General features: G+C 41.6%; 2 protein-coding genes across 2 annotated transcripts; both read left to right on the top strand.

Annotated features, from left to right (window-relative positions):
- Positions 1–7,978: 7,978 nt before the first annotated feature.
- Positions 7,979–13,049, top strand: LOC124693605 (P-loop guanosine triphosphatase YjiA-like). Its single transcript, XM_047227085.1, has 10 exons — positions 7,979–8,287; positions 8,947–9,012; positions 9,220–9,400; positions 9,566–9,762; positions 9,882–9,932; positions 10,006–10,097; positions 10,952–11,097; positions 11,872–11,954; positions 12,069–12,173; positions 12,699–13,049. Exons 1-10 carry the CDS (start codon positions 7,994–7,996, stop codon positions 12,840–12,842), a joined length of 1,359 nt encoding a protein of 452 aa, XP_047083041.1. The 5' UTR covers positions 7,979–7,993; the 3' UTR covers positions 12,843–13,049.
- Positions 13,050–14,007: 958 nt separating this feature from the next.
- LOC124689021 (cyclin-B1-2-like) lies at positions 14,008–16,223 on the top strand. Its single transcript, XM_047222622.1, has 4 exons — positions 14,008–14,162; positions 14,250–14,350; positions 15,250–15,347; positions 15,978–16,223. Exons 1-4 carry the CDS (start codon positions 14,034–14,036, stop codon positions 16,076–16,078), a joined length of 429 nt encoding a protein of 142 aa, XP_047078578.1. The 5' UTR covers positions 14,008–14,033; the 3' UTR covers positions 16,079–16,223.
- Positions 16,224–22,439: the final 6,216 nt, after the last annotated feature.

Genomic DNA, 22,439 nt, shown 5'->3' with positions numbered 1-22,439 from the left:
TAAGTAGTCCGAAGGGGGCGTCGGAGGCCGGCCGAGGGGCCACACCACATGGCCGCGCGGGCCCCCCGGGCCGCGCCGCCATGTGGTGTGGGGCCCTCGGGCCTCCACCTCCTTTGCCCTTACGGCTCCGTCAATATTTTGGTAAAATAGGGCCTTCGCAAGAATTCCGAGGATTTTCCCGAAAGTTGGATTTACGCACAAAAACGAGACACCGAGAGCGATTCTGCTGAAAACAGCGTTAGTCCGTGTTAGTTGTATCCAAAATACACAAATTAGAGGCAAAACAATAGCAAAAGTGTTCGGGAAAGTAGATACGTTTTGGACGTATCAGGCGTCGATGACGAACCCGACGGTACAAGCCATCCCGGAGTCCATGGCGTGGCTCAGTCGACGCGCCTGGCCACGTAGATCACCCTGGAGGAGCAGAGCATCAAGGGGAGCCAAGTCAAGGAAGAATTTCGGCGTTCCCTTTCACCCAGGTTCGCCGGAAAACATCCGATTGTCGTCATCTCCGACCATCTCAAGCTACACCGACGATCTCATCAGCTTCCTGGTGAGTTGGCGCGTCTGTAGGACCAGCTCTCGCTTCCTAGATCTCATCCTAGCTTCATTTGGCGTTTTGGCCGAGCTGCGCCGCCGCAGACGATTTCACCGGAGTAGCTCCGGCGACCTTTAGGTGGTGGCGTTCATGCTCGTTTGCTCAGCATCGTGTACTGGTTCAAACGCAACAGGTTAGGAAGTCTCTGGGGGTCTCTAGCCGTCGTTCTGTTGCTCGCCGGAGCATCGCCGGCGTTCTCTCCGGCGAGAGCGACGTGTCCATCGTCACCCCAGTTCTGTTGACTGGTCGTTGCCCGCGTGGCAATGGACCCAGTCAACGGCCCCACCAGTCAGTGTCTCGGGCTAGGTAGCGAATCGGTATATTTCGTATTTTAGTTTTTATTCAAAATCCAAGAAATAACTGAAACTTTGCAAAATCATATAAAATTCATTTTAACTCAGAAAAATATGAGTAATATATCAAAATTCTCACAAAAATAAACTCTATTCAAATAAAATCTAAAACAAAAATGTGTGTCAAAATAAAAATTCATTTATTTTTAACTTCTTTAATTATGCCTTTTCATTTATTTAAACTGCAAATTGAATTCAATAAATAATTAAGTTCCAAACTTAAATTTTAACTATTCAGTAACTAAGTAAAATGTTAAGATTAATTTTATTTACCATATTTGCATTAACTTAATTATTAGTGGTAATTCATAAACCCTAATTTGCAAATTACCATTTACCATTTTCTTTAAATAAAATAAAGCAAGAAAATTCTAAAAGTTAATGTTATTTTGGTAATTCAAAACTTGTATATTTAAACATATTTAATTCTCAAGTTAATTAGTTAAATCTTAATAACATTTATAAAACCCTATTTTCTAATTAAACCCTAACTAGTAATTATTTTTAATTCTTAAACCCTCTAAAAATTGCTAGCATGTTAAAACTATTAATAACTTTATTTCAAGTGCTTAATCACATTAATTCTAGTACCAAGTATTACTTTAAGAATTGGATCATAATTTAGAAACCTTAGTTTTATTCTAAGTTAGAAACTGGATTCCATTATTTTATGTGTTCATCCTAAATAGTTGCAATCCTAAAACCCTAGGGGTTTAGCTCATGTTATCATATAAGCTTCATCCATACCTATAGAACCCTAGTAAGAAACAAATGAATGCATGCTTATGATCCACTAGCATAAAACAAGTCACATGAGATTATCATTTCATGTTCCTATTCTTAATTAAAACCTATATGAATAACTAGTATCACCTAGGTATAAACCCTAACTTGCTAATTGGATTAGTACCATTGATCACCACTCCTATATACCATACCATTAGGATCAATCTCAACCATCAAAACCTATTAGAACTATAATGATGAACCCTAGTATCAACCTTGTGTAGTAATTCACATTACATGCTCCTATCCAACTAAACCCTATTAAAGAAATGATAAACCATTTAGTTTAGAAGCAATTAAAGATCACTTAATGAAGCGAGTTGTGAAACCATAGTAAACCTTAATAGCTAATTTATAGAACCATCTTGACCATCATCTTTTGATATGATGCTTAGAAGAAACCATAGCAATAAACCTACCAATACTTGCTATATAGAAACCCATTCCAAGTTAAGAACCAACTAGTTCCTATTAGTGAAATGAAATGAACCCAATAGTAAACCCTAGAGTTACATAGCTCCTATGTATAGTAGTTCATATCCTTATTTAACCTGTTCTTCAAAAGTTATTCTTTTGAAGTACAGATGTCAATCAAACCTTAGAAGCCCTAATCCTTCTTTGAAATACTAAATATTTCTTAAACAACATGTTCTTCAAAAGTTATTCTTTTGAAGTATAATAGAAGTAATCATCAACCATGTTCTGTAGAACTTAAAATTGACAACTGTTCTTTACATATTATTCCACCACTATGCTTTATGTGTAAGATTGTTATGATGTCTTATATCACTTGGATAGGATGTTAATATAACCAAACCTTAATAAGAACCTTGTTTGAGAACCATTCTAAAAGTACAACCAACCCTAAAGAAATCTTTATAACTCATACATCCTAAATCATCGAGGTTAAGTACGCTCGGGACGATTGCATCTCATACTATGCATTATAGCATTTTTGCCAGTTCTTTAAACATTGTCCTTACCGGGACAATGATGGTATTTCAGAATTTGGAGTTCTCACGCATCGAAGCTTTTGCTCGCATAATCTTGCAGATCAAGAAAGGCAAGTTCATCGCTTGCTCATGTCATTTGATTATGTTTATCAAATTATATGCAAAGTACTATACTTATCACTCCTCGCATTGAAAAGCAAAATATTATTTTACAATTATGAATATGACTATGTGGTGGGCAATGGAACCATGGTATGTGTTGATTGGTGGAGGTTCCATTGCACGGGTACTATTCATCTAGGACTAAGTACCAATGCCGTCCGGTGATTCTAGCGCCGTACATATCGCGTTAACCATAAGATCTATAATGGCTCTGGGAAGTCAGCTGTATCTTTTCTCTCCTGCACGCCAACGGACTTGATAGAGCCTGGCGGGGTGTTGGAGATAACACTGCCGTAGGTTGGGAAATCCTTTAAAATCCCCATCCGGACGTTTGGATGAGAGGCTCTACCGTCTATGAGGGATTGTCCATAGTACACCGGGGGTAAAGCCGTATGATCGGGAGATGTCTACCGGGGTGTACGGATGGACAAAAGGGTGGGTTTGCGGGGTCGCGGAGAAGGCGATGATTGGCTTGGATCTTACACCTGGCCCCACACCAAGGAAGTGTGGACGAGCATGCATCTCGGAAAGGTATCAAGGATAAGTTCTCTTATGGGAAAAGTAACGCACCTCTGCGGAGGATACTGAATTGTGATCTGTCACTCCCTGTTCCGGGAAGGGAACCGCGAACGCGGCAGAAAGGAACTCCATGAAGTTCTAGTCAACCTGTGAAGACCGACGGGCATGGTTTTCGGAATAAAATAAACCTTTTGAAGAAATGTTTAAGAAAACTTGCATTCGCCTATGACTTTCCGGTCCGTGGCTGTAGCTAGTGCATGATACACCTATTTCCCTAATATGAACTTGCTGAGTACGCTCGTACTCATCCCACTCTTAAATCCCCTGCTTAGCTATGGAGGCACCGAAGGATAAACTACCGTGGAATTCGAAGACAAAGGAGTCAACTGCAACAAGATGAAGAATCCAAGCAAAGAAGTCAATGATGTCAACTGCAGCAGCAACTAAAGTGGAAACTTAGACTAGTAATAGAAGGGAGCCTTTCCCTGATCTTAGCACCTAAGTAGCTAGAATTCTATAGCAAGCCTAGTATCTCTGGAGATAGTGATAGCAATAAGTTAGTTTACGAGTCGTTCTTCTGGAGCTTTATTTGAAGTTTTACCTCACTGTAAAGTAGGAGGCTGTGTTGGTCTTCTGTAAACAACTTGTGTATCCTTCTATAGACATACCTTGGACTCGCATATGTTTCTGTTGTACCACTCTGAGGGATGTAATATGAGTGGAACGGTGTTTCACTTGTGTTATGTCAACGACTTGTGTACTACACCATGCAGTGGTACGCGGGGTCACCACATGGAGGAACCGAACTAAACCAACAAAAATTCATAGTCAACTCATTAAAACCCAAACCAAAGAAGCCCACGTGTAAAAACCTAAACTAATACACATGTGAGTGAGTTACAATTAATCAACTTATACACAACATTTCTACTTATGTACAACTTGGTATGACATTTTTTTTATTAACATAGGATTCATTTTATTATGTAAGGGTATATCCTGCATAATAAAAACCTAAATTAATAATGTAAATGTGTTGTCAAATATAAAGGTACCTTATTTTGTTATACAAGTTCACATTTATCACTATAAATAATTTTATTATGATAATTGTACTATATTTTCTCACAAAAACTATTTTTTATTTTTTTTGGAGAATATATTACATTGAATTTCACCATAAATATAATGAAAAGTATTTATAATTAGCATCCTCAACATATGACCCTTGCCTATGTTGGAAGAGTGATCAGAAGAATAACAAATAGATTAATAGAAGTTTCCAGAGTAAAATAAAAATGAAGTCATAGTAAACATATATTAACCAATTCACGAAGATATATATATATATCTTTTGAAAAATTCTTTGTAGAAGAAAATCCATATCTAATTGCTAAGTTTTCTAAGAACCGTCACTTTTACGGGCCTTCCTTTGTGAGTTGGTTAACTTGGTGAAAGATAATCCACATCCTATTCTCGTAGGAGGGGGTTTAAACTTGCTAAGATTTCCACATGAGAAGAGTAAAGGTAGATTTGATTTTATTCGAAAATGGGCACTTTATTACTTAAAGCAATAGACCCGGCCTCTGCATATCTAAGATGCACACAGCCGCACAATTATCTGTTACAAAACCACACGGATGTACGAAAAAGACAACAATGTTAAAGAAATGATAAAAGACTAGCTAGGTGGATCCAACCGAAGATCACGCTGCCACCCACGTTGGGAAAAAATATCCCTCGCCGTGTCCTCCAATCGTGAAGATACCTTCATAAAGAGGTCTCGATGCTCCACCCGCTGCAATGGCACCCAAGAGCGGAGTGTAGCTGTGCACCGGTAAATGACCTGCATAAAGGAGGAAAAAATATTATTGAAAATCTTATCATTTCTACATAGCCACAACGACCAAACAATTGCAATCGCTCCCATCCTAATAAGATGTTTAAACCTTACATCCACACCATTGAGCCAGTTGCCAAATATATTGGCAACATTACAAGGTGGGTATAGGGTAGACCCTATTTGAACGGCTGACCATATAGACCTATCAAACTTACATTGAAAGAACAAGTGTTTGATAGTCTCATCATGATGACAGAAAACACACTTTTTTTACTTCCATGCCAATTGCGTTTAGCAAGATTATCTTTAGTCAGAATAACCCCACGACGAAGATACCATGCAAAAACTTTTGTTTTAAGTGGTATCCTCATCTTCCAAATTTTTGAGTTATTATCGACCGGAATATCAGGCTGGATAAGAGCATTGTACATGAAGGCTACTGAGAATGAACCATTCCCGGTAAGATTCTAGCGAAACAGATCCGTTCCCTCGTCAATTGAACTAGCTCAAGACGCTGTAACAATTCGTGTCATGAGGTTTGTCTGGGACTGAAGAGGCTTCTTCTAAACGCCACATTTGGTGGAAAAATTTCCATCACCTTAGCGATCCTCCCAGAAACGAATTTCTGATCCATCCTTAATAGAGAAAGATCCATATGGAAAGAAATACTTCTTTGTGTCCATAAGACCAGCGGAAAATGAGAATCTCCCGGTTTCCAAAGAACCTGGGATAGAGCTTTGGAGACAATATACTTTCTCTTGAGGAGTGTTTGCTAGATACCCTCTTCGGTAAGTAGCTTGGATAACCATTTACCGAGTGCCCTATTCTTGATCTGGAGGTCTTGTATACCAAGTCCCCCATGATCTTTAGGTCGGCAAAGAACACTCCACTTAGTCAGTCGATATTTACGCTTCTCACTATCCCCTTGCCAAAAGAATCTTGATCGGAAATAATCTAATATTTTTAAGACTCCTCTATGAAGTTGGAAGAAAGATATCATATATAGTACCATATTACTGAGTACCGCATTTATGAGCAGAAACTCAATTCGGCTCCCGGGTGCGTATGATCCCTCTACCATAAAAGCATATTTCCAAGTATTAAAAAATTTGACAAAAAATTTATGAATGAGTACTAATCTTCCTCCCAAGGTAGATTTGATAGTTAAGAATTAAGAAAAGTCTAAATGATTGGGAGGTAGTTCACTTGCGCGAACTGACTTTCTAAGCCGAGATACGGGAAACTAGACCGTCTACTCATAGACACATATTGGGAATCTAAATTTCCACTGGTCACGGTATGGACCCTAGCACGCACAAAGACATTGTTAGATCATGCTCCTATATTGTTAACCACGAGAATACCTAGACCACAGTGTAAATGCATGCTCGGTCAATGAACATGTCTTGGATAGTTTAATCATTGTTAATTTGAAGACTCGCCGAATTAGTTTATTGGACGCACTCTTTTCAGATGTGCTCATTAGGCATGGGCCTGAGCCTGTGCAGGCAGTGCGGCCGCACATGCCCCCCATTGCTTGGGGCCCCATTCAGATGAAGGCCAGGTACATAGAGCGAAGCTTAGCTTTCACCGATTTGACCGAGAATGAACAGAATCGACACCATCTCATTCACCCCTCCTTCTCTTCTTAGCCTCCTCATTCTCTGTCCCCAATATCAAATCACGCCTCCTCAATCTGGACGGAATTAATGGATGTAGCGATCTCGATTTTCTGATTTCCATCAACTTCCTCCTCAGCGATGAGTAGAATCCTCTTCCTATACATCTGCCTTAGGTTTCCTTACTCTTGTTCATACCATCTGCCCCCCTTAACAGATTCGGTCCTGTTTACGGAAGGTTTGAGAGAGAATAAAGTGGAAGAAGGAGGGTAGGAGATCGGTGGCAGGTCGTCCAAGCAAAGGCTCGTGCTCGGTGCCCGACGCCTGGCGGCAAAGGGATTCCAACCGACAGTAACAACGAGCAGGAAATATGAAGAAAAAAATAACACTATAGGGCTCCTTTTTTTGCCATGCACCGTAGCGATCTCGATTTTCTTATTTCCATCAACTTCCTCCTCAATCTGCAACGAGAGTAGAATCATCTTCATATTCATATGCCTTAGGTTTCCTTATTCTTGTTCATACCATCTGTCCCCCTTAATCGATTCGGTCTTGTTTACGGAAGGTTTGGGAGAGAGTAAAGTGTAAGAAGGAGGGTACGAGATTGGTGGCAGGCCGTCCAAGCAAAGGCCAACGCTCGGCGCCCGACGCCTGACGGCAAAGGGATTCTTGTCGACAGTAACAACGAGCAGGAAATATGAAGAATAAAAACACCACTATAGGGCTCCTTTTTTTGCCATGCACCTGGGCCCAAACATGTCCAGGGCCGGTCCCGATGCTCATAGAGATCGTGTGTGTTTATAGGGGTGAAGGTATGCTCATAATTATGAACGTCTACATCGCTGTTGTGTTAAAAAAGTTAGAAAAAAATGGGGAGCTTCCTTCTTTTCGGCCTTGCAATGTTGGGACTTTATAGCAGCACCAGCTTATTAGGTACCCATGTTTAGAACTTTGAACGAAATATGAGGTCGATAGTTTGTTTTCTAGGCTGATCGATCCAATTGCTCGGACGGCCCATTTGGCAACTGGGCCTCGGAAGGAAGCAGCCCGCACGTGCGGTGTGCGTGAGATATTCCAGCACGCTCCAAGTGGAGCGCACACACCATTGGTCCGCGTCGCAATATCCACTGCTCTTCCCCGCCCGCTCTCAGCTCGCAGCCATGGCGGCGCTCTGCTCCGCCGCCTCGCCGGCCATCTCCAGGGCCGCGGCCCTCGGCCTGTCCGCGCGCGGGGCCGCGTCCCTCCTCCGCCTGCGCCTGCCCCTGCGCGGAGCCGCCTCGCGCACCTGCCACGCCGCACCGCGGACCGCTTCGCCGCTGTCGTGGCGAGGGCAGCGGCGCTTCGCCGCATCGGCCACTTCGACCACGGAGGAGGGCTCCGACGTCGATACGATGATCCCGCCCGACAACCGCATCCCCGCCACCATCATCACCGGCTTCCTCGGCTCCGGCAAGGTAAATACCATGTAGCTTCTGTGAATCTATCGAACGAGGTTGTCATGATTCATCCCAACTGTATACACGCTTTCCCGCGGCCATATTGCGGGCTTTATTGATAGATTACCACATGATTATTGTGTAGTTCCATCTTCCCTGCCCGCTCCCAGATTCCGCAGTATTGTTGTTATCGCAAATGCTTATTGAACGGGTTGCAGACTTGTAGTTACAGTCTAAGTTAGTTATAACACCACCGAGTTAGTAGTAGAATCACTGAAACCTTGAGCGTCGTTGTGCAATTGTTTTCATCTAATTTTACAGTGCAGCCCCTAATGTGCGAATCCTTATTAAGGTGGAAAGCGAGAATTCAATTCCGGTAGAAATTTCCTTTATTTTAGAACATTCCATTTCACATAGCAGATAGTAACTTTCATAGGCAGAATGTTTATATGGCCAACCCTTTGATTGATGGACGGCTAAGATCAAAATGCTCCCCTTAACTCTTAAGACATAAGTGGAAGACAAGAAAAGAGTTCTACTCATATACACACACTGCATACATACCTACGCAATGCCTTTGATCGATTAATGTTGTCTTTTATGGGTATTTAATGAGTTGTGGTAGCATGTATCCATGTCTCTGTTATACTCATGGGCTGTCTTTTGTTTATGTTCAGACAACTTTGCTTAATCACATATTGACAGCTCACCATGGAAAGCGGATCGCTGTCATTGAGAACGAGGTACGAATGTATGATCAATTTTTTTGGTGTACGCTTATTCTTGAAGTAGTGAGCAGGGTTAGCTTTTCACTCACATGCCAGTCTTCTCAATCTGAAAAATCCATCTTAATTTACTTGGTACATCAGTGAGCAATTGTTTTAAAAGCGCCATGACATCAGCTAAAGTAGGCAAGGTGAAGCTGATTTGTTGAATTGTCTGTATTGCAGTATGGTGAAGTTGACATCGATGGTTCATTAGTTGCCGCACAGACTGCTGGAGCTGAGGACATAATGATGCTGAACAATGGTTGCCTTTGCTGCACTGTGCGTGGTGATTTAGTACGAATGATTGGTGAATTGGTTGACAAGAAGAAGGGAAAGTTTGACCATCTTATCATTGAAACCACTGGTAAGCAACTGGGTAGGATTTACACTACAATCAACGAAACCTATGTGGTGTAAAAGTCTCGAGGTTAAAAGATCACCTCAAATTTCATTTGTTTTTAAAATCAATTATTGTTTGATTGCTTTATCATGTGAAGTTCTCTCACCCTCTGTCCATATGTTTCTTCAGGTTTAGCAAATCCAGCACCAATTATACAGACGTTCTATGCAGAAGATACAGTTTTTAATGATGTCAAGCTCGATGGTGTTGTTACTTTAGTAGATTCAAAGCATGCAAGGTTGCATTTGGATGAAGTAAAGCCGAAGGGCATAGTCAATGAGGCAGTTCAGCAGATTGCCTATGCTGACAGAATTATCATTAACAAGGTAATGGTTCTGTAACAAATACATGCTGGTTACTGTATATCTGTATGTCTAGAGTTACTTGCCTTTTTTATTATTTTGATCCTTACTGGTGGAAGAACTAATCCCTTGCTCTCTTGCAGACTGATCTTGTTAGCGAGCCAGAAGTTTCTTCCTTGGTTGAGCGTATAAGGGTTAGTACAGTATATGCATTTTGCTCTTTTTTTGGCATGTGGTTGTTTCTTACATCTGGTTATGTGCATGCAGAGTATCAATCGCATGGCTAATCTGAAAAGAGCTCAGTATGGCAAAGTTGATCTGGATTATGTGCTTGGAATTGGAGGCTTTGATTTGGAGAGGTTCCTTTCTTTCGTCACCCTTTTTTACCTTTCGCTTATATGGATAGGGTACCATCTTTTAGATGATTATATGCCCCTAAAGCAGTCGTACGCCTCAAAGAAAAATTAAGATAGTCATCAAGATAACGGTGTTAACTACACCACATATTGAACTTTATCTAAATTATTATTCAAGCAAACTGGAATGATACATTCTCCTGCGATTTTTACTATGGTAGATGTATTATTCAAGCAAACTGGAATGATACATTCTCCTGCGATTTTTACTATGGTAGATGTGAGCCACATGGAGCTGCTTGTAGGAATGAGAGATCTATTCTTTTTAGGTGGACGGAGCGACATGATTTGTTTAACCTTAACGAAATGACACGTTATGCTATTTGTATTAGTAATTTAGTATAGTAACTTGATATTGGGCATACTGTATATAATAGAATTGAAAGATGAAAAGATTTAGTAACACTGTGAGTTGATGGGTTACATTGCGACCTAGGGTATTGCTTTAAATGGACGATATCTAGATTTGATTTCAAATTATGTCATCAATGAATTATACATGCATTTGGACCTCCAGTTGTTTTTCTACATACAGATGGATTAATCCAATTAATTAGCTATTTGTTAAATTCAGGCATATGCTGTCTTGGATTGCTTATAAAAGCACTACTCCCTGTATTGATTCCTACCCTTGACAGATACTTGTAATTTACTCGTTTAAGAAATATGCCATCATCTTGTTTAGTTCGTTTTTTACACTCACCTAGAGATTATTCTCTATTTTCCCTTCAAATTTAGCTCTCCTTAATTTAGGAAATGTTGGCCATAAAGTAAACTGGATTTTGTTTATGTTTCAGGATTGAGAGTGCTGTTACTGAAGAGCCACATGATGAGCACGAACACGAACACAAACATGAACATGAACATGAACACGACCATGAGCATGAACATCACCATGACCACGACCACGATCATCATCATCATGATCATGGCCATAAGCATGGTGAGCATAGTATTATTGTACACCCCTAAATGTGGTTACCGTCAAATTATGAAGCTTAAAAATCAAATAAATAGCAGTGACTAAGGCAACCTGTCAGGAAAAAAAAGTGCCAAACTTGCTTCATGACTCAAATAGATGCTGGTATAGTTACAGATTATTTTGTAGACACATGTATCCATGTCTTGATCATAACTGGTCTATTGCCAGGGTGGCAGTCATTCCAAAAGGAAAATGACTCTCCAGTACATATTATTTTGTGTTGCACTCTTCTTTATGCAGTATACAGTTCTACAGTAATTGGAACCTACTGTCTATGAAAAGATTAATTCTGATAAACTAAATCTCATGTAAAGTTCTGCTTACAATAATAACCTTGTACAACGGGAGATTCAATGGCATGCTTTTGCCAAATACATAATTGGATCTTTGTACATGGCTCTGAGTTCACGAGTTCAGGAATCCTCATTGTTGATAGGGGTACATGGAACATTGTAGAGTCATCATGGTTACTTTAGCTTGGAATCAAAACCCTCTGCTTGTGGGCTGTTCAAAATTAGAAATGGATCAGGTTTAATGTATCACTCAATTGCTGTAAACTTAATATGGGATATCTAATGCCATGGTAATACTGTCATAATAGATGTGCTGGAGAACTTCCCACGAGAAGCTTTCTTAACTATGCAGACCTTAATTTTGTGACAATGTAAAAAATCATAAATACCGTATAGCTCAGTAATATGAAGAAGATGACTTAATATTGGTTGCTTCTTGTAGACCATCATGCGCACGATCACACCCATGATCCTGGTGTTTCTTCGGTAAGCATCGTTTGCGAAGGGGAGATGGATCTCGAAAAGGTCAGACCTAAATTGCCACATGCATTTATATATTTTCTCAATATGGCTAAGATAAATTGCCACATGATGGTTTTATGTATATTGGGACAATCATTCTACATGCATTTAATGCAGGCTGACATGTGGTTGGGGAACCTACTGCTGGAACGCAGTGATGACATATACCGGATGAAGGGGATACTCTCTGTCAGTGGAATGCCTCAACGCTTTGTCTTTCAGGTTCTTGTTACTCTAGCCTATAGTGTATCTTGTTCAATTTTATGTCCTGTTCTGCCATTTTCACTTGTGAATACAAATAATAATTTCTTCTAGTGACATGTTAAAGACATCTTATGAGATCATTTGTTGGTAGGTAAGGCGTCTCTCTTTTATAGAGAAAGCAGCATGTCTATTCTTTGGTGTTCCTTTTTGCTAATTCACTCTTGCTATTTTGATATTTAGTGGAACCATTGTGCTACAAAATGGCTTTCTATTTCTCTGCCTGTTAGCGTACCTATCTCTGTGCACAAGCCATCTGCTTGATCGTAATGGCTCTTGTGATCTAGACCAAGGCTTATGTTCTTGATGCTAGTGTCACTTGACAAATTTTTGACCTTTTTGAAGAATCTATGTATAAGCTTCTTCCGTGACATCTTTCAAATTAGCATAAATTAGCTGCTAGGTGTTCTGATGTCCTTTTGTTTGCGCGTGGTGTATGCATTTGGTACGACCGGACCTAACCGCATCCTTGTTTCCCAATTGTAGGGAGTGCACGACATTTTCCAGGGATCCCCCGACAGAACTTGGGAGGCAAACGAGCCACGAATCAACAAGATCGTGTTCATCGGCAGGAACCTCAAGCGTGAAGAGCTGGAGGTTGGATTCAAGGATTGCCTACTGAAGCAATGAGCGAGAGACCCCTAGACTCTTCAGTTTCTCCTACGCACGGGGTGGATCTCCAGCTTCATGATTTTGAGCTTTGCGGCTGTAGAACTTAACCTTGGAAAGTCGAAACTGATATTTTGGTCGAACCGACTTGAAATGCGAGATGTGTATATAGATTGGGCAACAGTAACATCCTTGAAACTTGGCCCTCATGTTGTTTCACCATCACAGCTGTCTAATGTACCTCGATGTTATGCACGATGCTCTACTAAGATTTGCGGAGATTTATACTATCCTGGAACTTGAGGATTTGCTTCCTTTACTACTCCACAACTGTATTTCCCTTGTTGTTTAACGACAATCATTTTTTAGATATAGAACTGAATTTTATAATCTGTTTAAAATGGCCTCTCAATACATATTCAAGATAGCAAATGCGACATATTTTTTATTTCTCATAAGTGACGACACAATGCAAGTAGCAGATTCACATTGAACTTCCCTGAACCCTTCCCCTCCTCTCCTCCCACCCATGTACATGTAACTAGGGTTCGTCGTCTCCCGTCGGTGAGAGGGCTCTGGTTTTCCTGTTTTAGTATTCATGTTTGGTGGGGTGACAACGTCTCTTCAAATAAGGTATCCTTGGCTTTGCCCATCTCGATGGCGACGTCGAGAAGCTTGTGGAAGTGGTGTGGTTTTGAAGGGCTTATTCTGGCCATGACCTCGGATCGTCAAGAAGCATCATCGGCAGTTCACCCTTCTTTGTATCCGTGCCGAATGTGGTCTTCTTGACCGTTCGGCCATTTTCTGTCTGCAACGTCAGGCCAGCTAGGGAGGTGTGGCAGCGGCGTGCGCCGTCAACACGTTCTGGAGGTTGAAGATGAAGGGTTTCTCAAAATTTAGTTGTAATTTTTATTTTTTCTTGAGATGCTTTGTACTGTTTTTTTTTTCTTTTTTGAGAAAAAGATGCTTTGTACAGTTGAGATCCTATTCGCCAGAAAATACAAGTAGCAGAGGTCGGGCCGGCCCATCGAGGAGTACGACTTGGACACGGCAAAAAGCCTACAAGACGAGCCTCAGCTCGCAAGCATATATGAAACCCAGACCCGAGACTCTCCCCTTTCTTCTTCGCAAAGAAAGAAATCGAACAGCTCCAAAAAAACAAAAAACAAAATCGAAGAGAAGAGAAGAAAGAAAAGCTAAGCAGCAGCGGCGATGGCGAACGGCGGCATGACGACGAAGAAGGAGTTCGGCGAGACCCACGACGTGCTCCGCTTCGGCGTCAACGACAGCGTCAGGGGCGACCTCGCGCCGCCGCACCCGCTCCAGGCCACCCTCCAATCGGTAACCCCCTCGCTCCCCGATCCCCCCGTTCGTTCCTGGCGAAACCCTAGCCGCTGAATCAATCCGTGTCGTTGAACGCGCGCGCAGGAGGGCAAGTTCTGGGACGACAAGAAGAAGTTCGGGGCGGAGGCCATCTACGGATCCGCCTTCAACATCCGCAGGGATCTCGACGCCCAAATCCTCTCCAGGTACTAGCAGTTCGCTCATCGCCCCCCTCTTTCCCCCCTACCGGAAAATTAGGTTTCCTGTTATATGTCGGTTTAGTCGGATTAAGAGGCACTGGTAGCTGATGTGGGCGTTCGAGAATTCTACTAGGGGTGCCATCTGCCTGCTCGAAGTGCCGATGAGGTGAATTTCACCATGCCGTGAGCTCGAGACGTGTTAACATATCATTACAGTCTGTAGTCACATTCGTGCTTTCCTGTGTTGGATGTTCATGGGGTTTCGCATCATCTGTAAAGCTGTTCTTTACACAAAATAAAATGTGAAGATGTTAACCTTTTCCTTTTACTGCAAATTCATTGCTCTTATTGCCATATGTATTCTATGCTGATGGTATGTTTGTTATCATTGGCTCTGGTTTATTAATATCACTGTAGTAGCTTGCACTGTAGTTTTTTCCTTGCGCCATACAGATGCTTATTACCAGACACTCAATTTGTTCTTGTGTTGCATGGTTGATTGTATCTACAAATGTATGCTTGCTTATTGTCAGTGAATTACTGCAATTTATGACTGTTGCACTTGAGGTCTTCTGTTAATTTTCACATTCAATAGCATTCCTTAGATCATATGCAAGGGCTCCTACCGTAGGATAGTATTTAGATACTGTTTATCCAGAATGAATCACTAGGAATGCCTGGATCACTTGCTCTATTTGAATGCACAATCAGATCTTGAGGTTTTCTTATTTACCAACAATGCAAGGACAAAAGAGGGCAGCATAAGCATGCACCTTTTTAAATATTTTTTATACCTTTCAAATAATCCTTGTGAATAATCTAAACACTTGTCTCCAACTGGTTTTCTGAAAATTTAATAGGTGATAAGTGCTAAAAATATCACTTACGAAATTCTGTATTGCCAGGTTTCAGAGGCCCCCAGGTGCGTTGCCATCATCTATGCTAGGTTATGAGGCAATGACAGGTTCCTTGGACGATTTTGGATTTGAAGATTATCTTAACAGTAAGGATTTCTATCCTTCTGTTCTCCATCAATCCTCTTGCTTGCTGTTTCACAGTTTTGTTCAAGCATTGTGCAATAACTTGGTGGTGTGTGTACTGCTTGATCTGACTTAGGTAGGGAGCACTGTTATTTGTAGATCTCAGATATATGTATCTGTGGTAGTTCTTTTGTTTACAGTTGAATACACTCAGCAAATCATTTTAATCTGATGTGATATTTTTTTTCAGTCAGCAAATATTTTTTAATCTGATGCGACTTTTTTTTTAAAACAGAAGTTCTTGGAAAATCAAGATTTATGAATATATTAAAATGGTGTTGTTGTTCATTTGTCATACTTCTGACCAGTTAGAGCAAGTAGTATAGAGTTTGTGTTGTAGGATATAGAGGTGATGGTAATTATATTATAAAATACAACTGTATGTACAAGGTAAGTAGCTAACGGTACATGAATGGTTTTCTGAAGGAATCTATGTTATCATGCTAAATGATCCAAGCATGTGCTCCCCTTAGTTTAACTAGCTCACTTAAGCGTGGTTTATGTTACATAGCATGCAACTAACCACTGCTAGAATGTCTTAAGTTTTTTTTTGTGTGTGCATTAATATGCTTCTTTCCTTGGTCGCTTTGCAGTGCCCCAAGACTCCGACAGCCTCCGTATACCGGACATGCACCATGGGATGGAGGTTCGCCTTGGCCTGTCAAAGGGACCTGTCTGCCCTAGTTTCAATTGATTACACCCATGTATGCGATACATTGTGCTCCTCATCCAGCATCTATACCGGTCATTGGTGAAACGTGAGAACTAATGGGTATTGCATCAGTTTGAATTTTTCAACGTTGATTGTATGTCATTTGTGTTCGAAGTTGGACCGCTAATAGTGCTTGGTGCTCTGTGTCTGGGTATTAAACATAGTTGGACTGTTTTCATGACATTGGCAGATATTCAAAATACTGTCTACGCCCAAACACTAGATATTCAAAATATTATCTAACTCTACGCCCAAACACTAGATATTCAAAATATTGTCTAACTCTATGCCCAAACACTAGATATTCAAAATACTGTCTACGCCCAAACACTAGATATTCAAAATATTATCTAACTCTACGCCCAAACACTAGATATTCAAAATATTGTCTAACTCTATGCCCAAACACTAGATATTCAAAATACTGTCTACGCCCAAACACTAGATATTCAAAATATTGTCTAACTCTATGCCCAAACACTAGATATTCAAAATACTGTCTACGCCCAAACACTGGTTCTTCGATTTTCTCTACTTCAGAGGAACAGTTTGTTTTCTTGTAAGCTGCTGTGAAGTTAATTCAAAATTCTAGTTTCCCACAAAAAGTAACTTTGTGTGTTGATCAACTTGAATCCAGTTGTTGCAGTTTCTCTTGATCGACCTGTATATTTTATTCTCTCTTCATTAAGTTGCCATCTTGAAATGAAACATGAACTCTCACACTCTTCTCTTCAAGACATCCATGCCACTGGCTCAACTCTCATGGAAATTCTTCGGACCACACCTTGGACATAACCATAGTTATCACTTGATATTGTTCACGCTCTATCACAATATCTTGGGAAAGACAATGAATTCTTCACTTGATTTTGTCTTTTTTTTTTTTTTTTTTTTTTTTTTGCGGATCACTTGATTTTGTCTTCAAGTCTTGGTCAACCATGACTCACACGTGAGTCTATATATCATGAGCGTGATTTAGAGTCATACCATGAATTATTCTCTTGTAATCATCTTAAGATCTTGATTCTCGATGGCTTAACTCACAAGCTAGGGTGATACAAAATTTGAGTTCCAAGTAATAACTCCAACTTCTTTTACTTTCTTCTTTTAGCATTGAATCCAACATATCATATTCAAGCATTGCCTATTTAAAATCCCATCAAATATAAATCAATGAAACATCAGTCGATAGAGATTTTCATTAGTTGCCAAAACCAAGCATGGGGATCCATGCATTTCACCGGACTTGCAATGTTGCAAGACTTTTACAACAAGTCACATGCCTAAAAACCTCGTCAATTCCTCGTCGCAACAAACTACGCCCGACTTCACATCAATAGAGAGAGAGAAAACATGCACGCGGGGGGGGGGGGGGCAAGCTCAGTGGTAGGTGAATACGTGTTTTTAAAACTATTAGGGATTTGGCTTGTAAAAATGCGGAATTAAATGAACGTTTATTTTACAACCATAAAACCTAAATATGCTAGGCTCAACTAAGTGCAACAACAACAACTCAAGCTAATCAAGATAAGCACAAGATACATGTAACACAAGTGATAGCAAGATATATGTATTTAAAGCATAATGGATATCGCAAGGAAAGTAAACTCAGGTATAGAGATAACTGAGGCACGTGGAGACGAAGATGTATTCCCGTGTTCCCCCATACAAGGTAGGTACGCCACGTTGGAGAGATGTGGGCTACCACGAAGGTCTCCCGAACGCCACGAAGGCTCACCTTCTTCTCCAAGCCAATACCATGAAGGACAAAGGCATTTCCCTTATAGCTAGCTTTTTCTCCGCTCCGAAGATGGCAAGCTCCACAACCACTCCACAAGCTCCACGAAAGAGAAGCCCTGGCCTCTTCAGAATCTTTCACGAAGAGGTCACCGGAGCACCAACCGCCAAGCCAACTAGGAGGTAACCCCTCCAAGAGGAACAAGCTCACGGTCTCCCACTCGAACTAATCGTAATGGAGAGCTCAACACTATGCAATGATGCAAAGCAAGAACACCGAGAAAAGTGTTCAAATCATTCTCTCTCAAATCCCACCAAAGCAACAAATAATATGGAGGAACTAGAGAGGAAGAACAATTGTGGAGGTCAACCAATGAGTCCAAGATCTAGATCCCAAGAGTTCCCCTCACTTAGAGGAGGAATGGATTTGTGGAGGTTGTAGATCCAGATCTCTTCATTCAGATCCCTCAAAAATATGCAAAATTCATGGGAGAAAAGGGAGAGGAAGCAAGCTCAAGAGGTTCAACAATGGTGGTAAAAAACGTGCTCAAGAACTCTAAGAAACAATGGGAAGAAGGCCCCTTTTAAACCCTTCAAGAAAAATGACCATTTGAGCTAAAATCGAGCCACCCGACGCTAAGCCCGAAAGGACCGGCCAGGGTGCCGACCTACACGGCATAGGGCCCAGCATGCCGGCCCAGTCGCCGAGTTACCCGGAGCAGCACCCAGCACGCCGACCCTGGCGCCAAGAACAATATAGCCCTTACGAAAAATGCGACAACTTTGCATCCGGACTTTGATTGAGATGAAACCACTTTTGTTGGAAAGAAAACGACTAATAGAACCCCAATTGAAATATTGAGACTCCCAACGGAATGTTTTAGATAATTTTATAGAGGGAGCCTCCCAACATCAAGAAACGGTAAAGACGTCCAAACTCGAAAATGCAATAGAAGATGCATAAGGATTCCGTTTTCGATGAACTTGGGCTTGTTGAAAAGCTAGCAACAAGCTCAATAACCTCACACAGAGAAAGACCAAGAAGCAACAAGAATATAGGGATGCAAAATATGCAAAGGATTGAGCTTCCTAAGATGATGCGATCAAGTTACTCAACCGAAAGCCCCTCTTGATAGTGCAGCTATCTATCCTATAACTCGATCTCCCAACAACCACCCTGAGACCGGTAAAAGAAAAATCTAGCAAGGACATACATTTGACTTGCGCATCCCACTTGATCTTGATGACAAAGCTTCAAGCTCCACTCAACCCGGAATGCCTCACTTTTGAACGTTGTTGCTTCGTGAAGACTCACAATTGCTCCCCATACACCATTATGGGATAGATCCGTTGACGCATATCTTCACATGTTCATTATCACAAAATGGACGACAAGATTCAAGCATGATATCTTCGATATGCTCATCTTGAACTTGCCCTTCACAACCTTGATGACATCCAAGCTTGATGCCATCCTCTCATGGGCTTTATGAGATCATACTCTTGATGCATGCCCATGGCAATATACCTAACTCACATATAAAACACAAATGCATATATATAGTGGGTTAAGCATACTGACAAGGCTTACCACCACAAGATCACATGATCCAAAGTGGTACAATCTTTATGTTTCATGTGTTGATCTGTAAGGATATATTGCCCCTATGTGTGGTTTTGGTAATTAATGACAACCCCTATGGACTAATGTTTTCATTGAGTTTATATGAAGGAATATTCCATAGGTACTACTTGTACTCCATGTGTTGGATTCAAGTATGGATGCCATGAAGATAAAGATATACCTTGTGTATTGGCATCAAGATCATCGATTGAAGATATATATGTGATATGATCAAGAAGAAAAAATAAAGATGGATTTCTTATGTGGAACTCAATATTAGCCATGCTCTATCCTATATGATAAGAAATGAATGACCAAGATCTTGAGAGATTGATTCCAAGTGAAGAATTCTTTATACACCTCAAGGTATTATGATAGAGTATGAGAAGATACAAGGTTGAGTTGGGCAAGTTCAAGTTGAGTATCTCAAGATGATCATATGCTTGAAGCGTGCCGTCCATTTGGTGATAATGGACATGTGAAGATGTGCATCAATGGAGCTTTCCCATCATGGTGTATGGGGGAGCATTTGTGAGTCTTCATGAAGCAACAATGATCAAGTGAGACATTTCGGCTTGAGTGGAGCTTGAAGAACTATCATCAAGATCAAGCGGGATGCGCAAGGCAAAGGTATGGCCTTGCTAGGTTTTCCTTTTACCGGTCTCAAGGTGGTTGTTGGGAGACCGGATTATAGGATAGATAGCCGCACTATCAAGAGGGGCTTTCGGTTCGGTAACTTGATCGCATCGTCTTAGGGAGCTCAATCCTTTGCATACTTTGCATATCCCTATTGCTTCTTGGTGTTTCTCTGTGAGAGGTTCTTAAGCTTGTTGCTAGCTTTACAACAAGCCCAAATTCATCGAAAACGGAATCCGCATGCATCTTCTATTGCGTTTTCGAGTTTGGACGTCATCACCGTTTCTTGACGGTAGGAGACTCCCTCTCTAAAAACATCTAGAAATATCCTGTGAGGTGTCTCCATATTTCATGTCAATCGGGTTTCTATTCGTCGTTATCTTTCCAACAAAATTGATTTCATGTCAATCGGGGTCCGGACACAAAAGTTATCACAGTTTTAGTATAACATGTTTTTCCTGCTGGCCCGATTTCTCGCCTGGCGTGACCGGCCGTCCAACCGGATGCCCCGGTTTTGACCGGCCCCTGGACCGGTGCCAACCGGGCACCATCCATGGGGTTTTCCTCTTAGCCCGGTGCTGGCCCGGTTTGGACCGGACTGGTCCGGTCTGCGGCCCGGTCTGACCGGGTCCTGCACCGGACGGCCCGGCCCCAGGCCCGGTTGACCGGCCTCCTCGACGGTTGACTCAGCCCAACTTTTCCCCAACGGTTATATTTGCTCTTGGGCTATAAATAGCCCTTCTTCCACCTTGGGCTGTACTAGTTCTTCCATTCTCTCTCCTCCATTGTTGCCTTTGAAGAACTTGTTCTCTCTCTTGATTCCCCCATGATTCTTGCTCATTCTCGAGGGATCTAAGAGAGGAGATCTAGATCTACAACCTCCACCAATCTATTTCTCCTCTAAGTGAGGGGAACTCTTGGGATCTAGTTCTTGGAGTCTTTTGTTGACTTTCCCCATTGTTCTTCCTCTCCAATCTCATCTTAGCATTTGTTGCTTGGGTGGGATTTGAGTGTGAAGGACTTGAACACCTCTAGTGTTCTTGCTTTGCATCATTGCATAGTGTTGAGCTCTCCACCACGATTAGTTCGAGTGAGAGACCGTGAGCTTGTTACTCTTGGAGGGAGACCTCCTAGTTGGATTAGCGGTTGGTGCTCCGGTGATCTCTTCAAGAAGATTGTGAAGAGGCCCGGGCTTCTCCTTCGTGGAGCTTGTGAAGTGGTTGTGGAGCTTGCCATCTCCGGAGCGGAGGAAAAGCTAACCATAAGGAAAGGGCCATTATCCTTCGTGGGTGTGGCTTGGAGAATAGGGCGAGCCTTCGTGGCGCGGGGAATCCTTCGTGGACCTCCACTCCTCCAAACGTGACGTACCTTCTTGCAAAGGAAGGGAACGCGGGAATACATCATCGTCTCCGCGTGCCTCGGTTATCTCTATACCCGAGCTCTCTTTCCTTGTGATAGCCATCGTGCTTGAAGTACATATATCTTGCTATCACTTGTGCTACATATAACTTGTGCCTATCTTGCTTAGCTCTAGTTGTATTGTTACACTTAGTTGAGCCTAGCATATTTAGGATTTGTGCTTGTAAACTAAACATTAGTTTAATTCCGCATTCTTACAAGACAAATCCGTAAGAAGTTTTTAAACGCCTATTCACCCCCCTCTAGGAGACATCTCGATCTTTCATGATCAAATTGAATTCAATCTTCACTCTTAGTCTTATTCAACCTTGTAGCTCTTCATGCTCTATCATAATATCTTGATCATTTATTGCTTAACACATAAGCTAGAGCATGGCTAACTTGAGTTCCACACAAGAACTTCATCTTCATTTCTTTTTCTTGATCATATCATATTCTTCTCTTCAAATCGATGATCTTGATGCCAATACCAAAGGCATAACATTATATTCATGGCATCCACACTTGAATCCAACATATGGACTTCAAGAAATACCTATGGAATATTCCTTCATATAAACACAATGAAAACATTAGTCCATAGAGGATTGTCATTAATTACCAAAAACACACTTAGGGGCAATGTACCCTTACAGGGAGCGGTGCAAACATTGGCATAGTGGTGTGGGTACATAGCGGTGGTCCCAAGGCATGGGCTATGTGGAGGCGAGGTCGCGTTCTGCCTCCCGCTTAGAGTAGTGGGGTAGAAGATCCAGTGGAAAAATATAAACTCACGACCGAGGATAAATACAGAAAAATGTGTGGCGGCGGGCCTTTCAACGTTGGCTCCCTTTAATTTCGCCACGGGAGGCGGCACATGTCGGGTGCGCGGGAAGTGGCCGATGGAGACAATTATCAATCGGATGAATCAAAGACTTCATTTTAACC

The sequence above is a fragment of the Lolium rigidum genome, chromosome 2 (assembly GCF_022539505.1).
Source record: "Lolium rigidum isolate FL_2022 chromosome 2, APGP_CSIRO_Lrig_0.1, whole genome shotgun sequence".
NCBI lineage: Eukaryota > Viridiplantae > Streptophyta > Magnoliopsida > Poales > Poaceae > Lolium > Lolium rigidum.
Note: the sequence above shows the minus strand (reverse complement) of the source record. Positions and strands in the feature narration are given on the sequence as shown.

What these genes read in the sequence shown, in the direction of transcription:
- LOC124693605 (XM_047227085.1), top strand. Translation starts at nt 7,994, where the DNA reads ATGGCGGCGCTCTGCTCCGCCGCCTCGCCGGCCATCTCCAGGGCCGCG. An exon ending in GCTTCCTCGGCTCCGGCAAG is followed by an intron (nt 8,288 to 8,946) that starts GTAAATACCATG and finishes GTTTATGTTCAG; the next exon opens with ACAACTTTGCTTAATCACAT. An exon ending in GGAGGCTTTGATTTGGAGAG is followed by an intron (nt 10,098 to 10,951) that starts GTTCCTTTCTTT and finishes TTTATGTTTCAG; the next exon opens with GATTGAGAGTGCTGTTACTG.
- LOC124689021 (XM_047222622.1), top strand. Translation starts at nt 14,034, where the DNA reads ATGGCGAACGGCGGCATGACGACGAAGAAGGAGTTCGGCGAGACCCAC. An exon ending in GACGCCCAAATCCTCTCCAG is followed by an intron (nt 14,351 to 15,249) that starts GTACTAGCAGTT and finishes CTGTATTGCCAG; the next exon opens with GTTTCAGAGGCCCCCAGGTG. An exon ending in ATTTGAAGATTATCTTAACA is followed by an intron (nt 15,348 to 15,977) that starts GTAAGGATTTCT and finishes GTCGCTTTGCAG; the next exon opens with TGCCCCAAGACTCCGACAGC.